This window comes from Callithrix jacchus, chromosome 10 (assembly GCF_049354715.1).
Source record: "Callithrix jacchus isolate 240 chromosome 10, calJac240_pri, whole genome shotgun sequence".
Classification (NCBI taxonomy): domain Eukaryota; kingdom Metazoa; phylum Chordata; class Mammalia; order Primates; family Cebidae; genus Callithrix; species Callithrix jacchus.
In genome coordinates, this window is record NC_133511.1 from 35,393,469 (window position 1) to 35,400,945 (window position 7,477).

At 44.7% G+C, this 7,477-nt stretch overlaps 1 protein-coding gene across 4 annotated transcripts in view; it reads left to right on the forward strand.

Annotated features, from left to right (window-relative positions):
- Nucleotides 1-61: 61 nt before the first annotated feature.
- LOC144576394 (uncharacterized) overlaps nucleotides 62-7,477 on the forward strand; it is a 23,412-nt gene continuing 15,996 nt past the window's right edge. For 2 of the 4 annotated variants that reach the window (XM_078339223.1, XM_078339224.1), the window contains exons 1-2: nucleotides 4,765-4,820; nucleotides 6,281-6,354. Coding sequence is in view for 2 of the 4 variants with exons in the window: in XM_078339225.1 (XP_078195351.1) it covers nucleotides 2,127-2,218; nucleotides 4,251-4,312; nucleotides 4,737-4,820; nucleotides 6,281-6,354 (312 nt within the window). In the remaining 2 variants the exon portion in view is untranslated. Of the gene's footprint in view, nucleotides 464-2,089; nucleotides 2,219-4,250; nucleotides 4,313-4,736; nucleotides 4,821-6,280; nucleotides 6,355-7,477 lie in introns of those variants that run through there. The other 2 variants (XM_078339225.1, XM_078339226.1) reach the window with 2 other exon arrangements.

A 7,477-nucleotide genomic window follows, 5' to 3' on the forward strand; every position in this document is an offset into this window, starting at 1 on the left:
TCCGGGGCTAGGGATTGGTGGAGAGGGAGTTTAAAGCCCCGGGGTTGCTTAGGCAGTGCCCAGACAGGAGAAGGTTTGGTGGAAACCAGAGCCCTGGTCTCCATCTAATTGCTCCTGAGCGTCCTGCTTTCTTGCCCTGCATATCCTGTTGCTTCCCTGATAGACTTTCTCCCTGACTCTCGCTTGAAGACTTAGTTTAAACCGGATCCTTTCTCAGTCCGCTTTCTCCTCCCCCCACCACCGGGTGCCCAACAGACCCCTTCCCCTCCCTCTCCTTCCCTCCCATCCCCCTCCCCAACTCAGATCCCACCCCATCCCCATCCCCTTCCTTCCCCCAGCCCTAAGCCACTGTTATCTCTGTCCTGGTCACCTCACGGCACCCTGAGAAGACCAGGAGATGCGAGTGCAGTGGCTACTCTTTTGGCTCCTCCTGCTGGAGTTTCCCAGCCATCAATCCACCCTTGTGAGTAGACACTGGACCCTTGGGGTTTCTTCCTTGTTCTTGGGCTGTGTCATGTGGCACATTACACAGTGCAGGCCTGTAATTTCAGCGCTTTGGGGGGTTAAGGTGGGCAGATCACCTGAGTCCAGGAGTTCACGACTAGCCTGGGCATCATAGCCAACCCCATCTCTACAAAAGATTCCAAAAAATTTGAGTCAGGCCTGGTGGCTCATGGCTGTAGTCTCAGCTACTGGAGAGGCTGAGGTAGGAGGATCGCTTGGGCCCAGGAGTTGGAGGTTGCAGTGAGCCAAGATTGCCTACTGCACTCTTGTCTCAAACAAAAGGAACCAAAACAAAGTGAAATGTCATTTGAGTTTTGTGTCATCTGGTTTTATGACTTTTTAGGAAATTCTGTGTCATCCCTGTCTTCTGCTCTTAGGGGCTGTCTCTAGGGAGTCTGTGTCCAGTTAGTGTGATGGGAGCTGAGAAGCCCATCACATCGATGGAAAGGGCTGTGCCTGCTGGGAGGTTTGCAATGCAGAAGTCACTAGGAGTGACAGGACCAGGATGTGAATGACTGTATTGTCCTTTGTTTTGTAAAGTGTGTATGGTGCAGGTCATTGATTGACCCAAAGAAGAAAGGGTCTTCAAGTCCTTATGTTATCCAGATATAAAGAAATGACAGGCCTGGTGTAGTGGCTCACTCCTATAATTGGGAGGCTGAGGCTGGTGGATTCCTTGAGGTCAGGAGTTCCAGACCAGCCTGACCAACATGGTGAAACACTGTCTCTACTAAAAATGTAGAAATTAGCTGGGCATGGTGGCAGGTGACTGTTATCCCAGCTACTCTAAAGGCTGAGGCAGGAGAATGGCTTGAACCCAGGTGTCAGAGGTTGCAGCAAGCTGAGATTGCGCCATTGCACTCCAGCCTGGGCAACTGAGTGGGACACTGTCTCAAAAAAAAAAAAAATTTTTTTTTTTTGTTGGTAATTTTTCTTTTCTTGAGACAAAGCTTCCCTCTCGTTTCCTGGGCTGGAGTGCAATGGTGCGATCTCAGCTCACTGAAACCTCTGCTTCTCTAGTTCAAGTGATTCTGCTGCCTCAGCCTCCTGAGTAGGTGGGACTTCAGGCCCTCACCACCACACCTGGCTAATGTTTATATTTTTAGTCGAGACAAGGTTTCACCATGTTGGCCAGGCTGGTCTGGAACTCCTGAACTCAGGTGATCCACCGGTTTTAGCAGTCTCACAGTGCTAGGATTACAGATGTAGGCCTCTGTGCCTGGCCTTTTTGTGATTTTTTTCTTAAGATCATCAGCTGTTATTAGTGTTAATGTGTTTTATGTGCGGCCTAAGACAACTTTTCTTTTTTTAATATTGCCCAAGGAAGCCATAAAATTGGATATCCCTGCTTTACATCAAGAAAAAATCACACCGTACATTTGGAATGCCTAAAAACACTACCAGCCATGCAAAAAATGAGACTGGTAACTTCCAATCTGTTTTGAAGCAGTGGAATTCCCTGGTGATGTCTGAGGGGTGTGGTTTCCTCCTGGAGGAGGTTGATGGTTTCTAAAGATTAGTATTATTTACTGAAATATTATAAATGTCATTGACCTTTTCATTATTTCAACTGTTATTATTCCAGGCGATCAGGTTTCTACTTGATTATTTGTATCCTGGGCATGACCTTCTTGGTGTTCTGTGGATGCCTATCCCTATTGTGTTTCTGGGAGTTTCCACAGTTGGCCTTTTCCTCCGAAAAATTATCTTCTGTGTGAGTATACTAACTTACTGTAGAGGTATACTTGTAATCACAAAGAAGAAATTATTTAAAACAATCAATGGTTCTGGACTTTATTATGAATATTCAGAAACATCAGGGAAATGATTTATTGGCCTAAGAATTATAAAAATATCTGCCATTTACATTATGAAAATTAAATAGGTTGATGTTTGTTTAATAGAATGCCAACAGAGCTTTCGGTCAAAAATAAGTTTTTTTGTGTGCTCTTTATCAGAAATGGAGTATGAAGTTTTGGCATTTAAATAGGAAATTCTGTCTAAACTTTTCTGCTTTATGATTCTATTGTATGGCTGGAAGGAAAGCTTTCATTGTCCTCTCTAATGGTTCACTACAGAAAAGAGCTAACAACAGACAGCTTAACAAGAGAAGAAAAGCATAGAACAGGTATAAACATGGGAGCCAGGCAAAAAAATGAGACTGTAAGAAGGGTCAGATGGTTAAAGAGCACCCTCTTTTCAGGGGTGAGGGAGATAGATGGAGATGGGGGCAATTTAGAGGGTCAGCAAATGAAAGAGTCCAAGGAACAAATGGTTGGCCTGAGACAAAGTTCCTCTGAGATTGTAGGGACGAAGCAACAAACTGTAGGAAGGTGAAGGGCAGAGCTGCACTGCATCTCATGGTGCAGAGAAAGCCCCAGAGAATCTGTTTCAACTGCCTTTCAGAGAATCAATGAAAAGTATGTCTGGGCAGGGTAATTTCAAATGACACAATCAAAGTTCATGTTCCCGGTTGCAGGTGGAGAGGGATCAGTATGTCCAAAGTCTGTACTTGATAGGAATTTGGCCACTAAGTTGTGCCATCATTTGCGCTTTTTTTGTCCATTGGGTAAATTGAGCTGTGCATTTTCTCTTGCCTTTCATGACAGTCAAAACGTGGTTGTCTGGGAGCTGACCCTCCTTATGAACAATGATCCAAGAAAAAAAGCACTAATCCCATAATGCTGTTTTATATTCAAGGGAAGAGGAAGTATGTTTTATTTTTACAATCTAGATAATCACCTACCCTTCGGGACTGCCTTTCAAGATACATAGAAAACAGAAAATAGATGAGTTATGAAGATATCTAGGCACATTTAACAGTCTCTCCTTTTTTTTTTTTTTTTTTTTTTTTGAAACAGAGTCTCACTCTCTGGCTAAGGCTTGAGTGCAGTGGCATAATCTCAGCTCACTGCAACCTCTGCCTTCCAGGTTCCAGTGAGTTTCCTGCCCCAGCCTCCCAAGTTGCTGGAATTACAGGCGTGCACCACCATTCCCGGCTAATTTTTGTATTTTTGGTAGAGATGGGATTTCACCATTTTTGCCAGGCAGGTCTTGAACTGTGAACTCAGGTGCTCCACCTGCCTCAGCTTCCAAAAGTGCTGGGATTACTGGTGTGAGCCACCATGCCCTGCCGCATTTAACAGTCTCTATCCCACTTAGTCCTGAACAGAGAATTGTCAATATAAATTGGGAGAAGTTTTTTTTTTTTTTTTTTGACAGAATCTGGCTCTGTCACCCAGACTGGAGTATAATGGTGTGATCTTGGCTGACTGAAACCTCTACTTCCTGGCTTTAAGTGATTCTCCTGCCTCAGCCCCCCTGAGCAGCTAGAACTTTGGGCGGTTGCCACCACACCCAGCTAATTTTTGTATTTTTAGTAGGGATGGGGTCTCACTGTGTTTGCCAGGCTGGTCTGAAACTTCCAATCTCAGGTGATTTACTCACCTTGGCCTCTCAGTGCTGGGATTACAAGCATGAGCCACCATGCCTGGGGAGGGGATCTTTTTTAATGTGTCAGTTCTGATTTTAACTCCAAGAAATTTGTATTATCTGGGAGTTAAAAATCAGAAAAAAATTCTACAAAGAAAAAGGTGTTCTTTCAGGCTGGGCATGGTGGCTTTTTCAGATCGTCCCTCTGCAAGAAAGGGTAAGTTTGACAACTGGGTAAATTTTGTTTGTTTGTTTTCCTTGCTTTTGGGCATAGTCTGCCAGGTCAGGACGTGGATGTATTTTTCTCCCCACAGCTCCATGCTGGAGCCTTGGAGAGGGAGATGGCTGAGAGGAAGCCTGCCTACAAGCAGCACAGGTAGGTCATTGTAATGGATTTTTTTTCCTTTTGAGTGAGAATCTTACTCTTTCTCTCAGAAAGAGTGCAGTGGTGCAGTCTCAGCTCACTGCAACCTCCAATTCCTGGGTTCAAGCAATTCTCTGCCTCAGGCTCCCCAGTAGCTGGGATTACAAGCATGCACCACTACACCTGACTAGTTTTGTAATTTTAGTAAAGACAGAGTTTCTACATGTTGGTCAGGCTGGTCTCGAACTCCTGACCTCAGGCAATCTGCCCACCTCAGACTCCAAAAGTGCTGGGATTGCAGGAGTGAGCCACCGTGCCCAGTTTTGATGGTCACTTTTAAGGACGTTTTTGTTTTAAGATGAAGCTTTGAGTGTCTAGTAAAGAACATGGTGTTTTAATTCAAGTCAGTTATTCCTCTGTTTTCTATATGGGAAAGGAGGAGAAAGCAGAGAGTGCCAGAGAGACACGAGTGAGGAGCCAGCCCAGAAACGCCTGTGCACTGAGAACACTTTCTGGAGAGGTAGGAGCTCCCATGAAGGCAGCCGCTTAATTTCTGCTGCACAATCCACACACCCTGCTTCTCCTTTTTGGGGTGAGGGCTCGGGTGGGGTAATTGTCATATTTCCTGGAAACAGTTCCAAGCACTTCTGAAGAGAACAGTTTCCCCATTGGGTGGCAGGGCCCCATTTTTCTCAGGTGCCCTAGCTGAATGGCTCTTGGCTGGTCCCCTGTGAATGGTGCAGGCCCCTCCACTGACTGTGGACATTGCCCCACCCTGACGTCTTAGTTACTTTTAACTGCGAAGATAAGCCTGCAAGGCAAATGGGCCAGCTCCCCTTCCCACCTTGAGTCAGTGTGAAGGCTTTTTCTTTCATTTGAGAAAAGTCACAACAATAACATTTTAGAAGCTGTAAGTGCTGATGAGAGCAGAGATTTTTGGGCAATGTCTTCATGGATCAATAAGGCAGTATCATGAGGTGTGCTTTAAGAAAAGAATCATTTATTTGCACTTTTTGGACCTTCCTTCATTCTTTTTGCTTGTTTAAATTGTGGATTGTGAATTATATAACTCCTTTAGTAAGCTAAATATCTATGTAATCTTACTCCTCTAACATTTGAAGTGTGACCCTAAAACTTTCAGTTAATGTTTTTCTTTTCTTTTTGAAAACCTTGCTCTGTCACCCAGGCTGGAGTGCAGTGGTGTGGTTTTTGCTCACTGCAACCACCACAATTAAGCAATTCTCCTGCCTCAGGCTCCCAAGTAGCTGGGACTACATGAGTCTGCCACCATGCCTGACAAATTTTCTCATTTTGTATTTTTAGTAGAGACAGAGTTTCACAATGTTGGCCAGGCTTGCCTCTAACTTTGCCCACCTTGGCCTTCCAAAGTGCTGGCATTATGAGGGTGAGCCATGGCACCCAGCCTCCATTTAATTTCTGAAACTCTGACCTTTTCTCATGAGTGTAAGTCTCTATGTTCATTTCTGTTCATAAATGTTGACAATGCCTGGTGAGATATGGAGGATAGATTCACTACGAATCCACAGAATTTTAAATGCCCCTATAGCTTGAAGAAAAGGAGCAGTGCTGCTCCTGTCCTGGGCCTATAGATGTTCCTCCCATCTATGGCTGTTTCTATTTTAATTTGGAGTCTGTGATCACATGATGGGTGATTTCCATTGATGTGTACTGGGAACCTCTGATTTCAAGCTCCTTTTAGCTGGTTAGAGCCTGACCTGTCCACAGCCTATTGAGAGTTAAGAAAACCCCTGGACCGGGGATCTGCAGTTTCTTCCTCAGAGCTGAGGCCCAGAGGGCTCCAGGGTCCTCTGAGGCATCTGGCCAATAAACCCTGTGCCTCTGGTAAGGGACATGAGTGTGGCAAAGAGAGTGAGATGGCAGTGGAGGACATGTAGGGTTTCTTATTCGGCACAGAACATGCAAGCCAGATTTAGTTCCATTCCCTTCTCCGGCCCTTAGCAGATTCAGGACCTCATTCGGTTCCCATGAGGAACAGCAGCTGTGACCCAACTGAAAACGTGGAGAAGACAAAGGTAAATACTGGGGTCATTTTCACTCTGCCTGTATCAGGACACTGTAGTCTTTTCCTCCATCACCCTCTCCTGGCCTGGCCTGGCCTCTGCTCTGTGGGTTCTGTGATATGTTTTCTGTCTGGACTTTTTCAGAAGCAGCATCTTCCCCATAAGCTTTCTGGCTTCTCCATTCCCAGCTAGTCATCTTGGGTGGCACCTCCAGAAGCCATAAATGCTTAGGCACTGAGGGCTGAAGGGCTTTTACTATTCTGTTTCCAGAAATAACATGAGGAATGTCACCGACCTCCACCTCTGTAGGTCTCATGGCCCAGTGAACTCTGACTGCTCTCTTCTACTCAAGGTGTTGTGGGGTCTATTTCAGAAATATGTGTGGTTTTATTTTGCTGTGATTTTTGTTTTCTTGTATAAGGTAGGTGATTAACATTTGAAATATCTGCTGTATTCCCAGAAGTGACAAAAGTGAAAACTCATTAATCCAACATTAATATGTGCTTTGTGCGATTTTGAATGCTCTTCAACAAGGTCAATTCCATATTTCATCACAGTCCCATTCCTGTTGTTAACTGTGTTGTGCAAAAACCCACCTTCACCCCGCTTCAGTGGTGCCCTGATCTAATATTCTAAGTCTCAGAGTTTCTGTACTTGTAATAGAAAATATGTCTCGACTGTGAGTTAGTGAAAGTGAATGTAACCTATTACCCACAGCGACGATTCCCAATGAAGGCCTTAAATGATGCTCAGCTATGCTGGTTCTCATGTGGCCTCTCTACTTACAACAGCTGCTGAGTCTTATGATTACACATGATGGGAACTGTACACTTGAAATTAAACACATTTCTAAAACTTGCTTTTTTCAGAATTCATACCTTGTACATTTCTATGTACAAAAGTATTATTTATGTCATAATGCACTTAACATTTGTATCGCCTGGGAATTCAAAGAGACATTCTAGCCGTGCCTGACTGACGTTTGTATGTCGGATTGTTCTGTCAGAAAACCTTCTCCCAGTTCCCCTGAATGTCTTTAGGAATCCATATTTCCCCAGAGCTATTTGTGCTCACGGGGGGCACCCCCAGAGTGAACAAGACCCTTTGTCAAGAAGGGAAGCAGAGGGGAAATGAG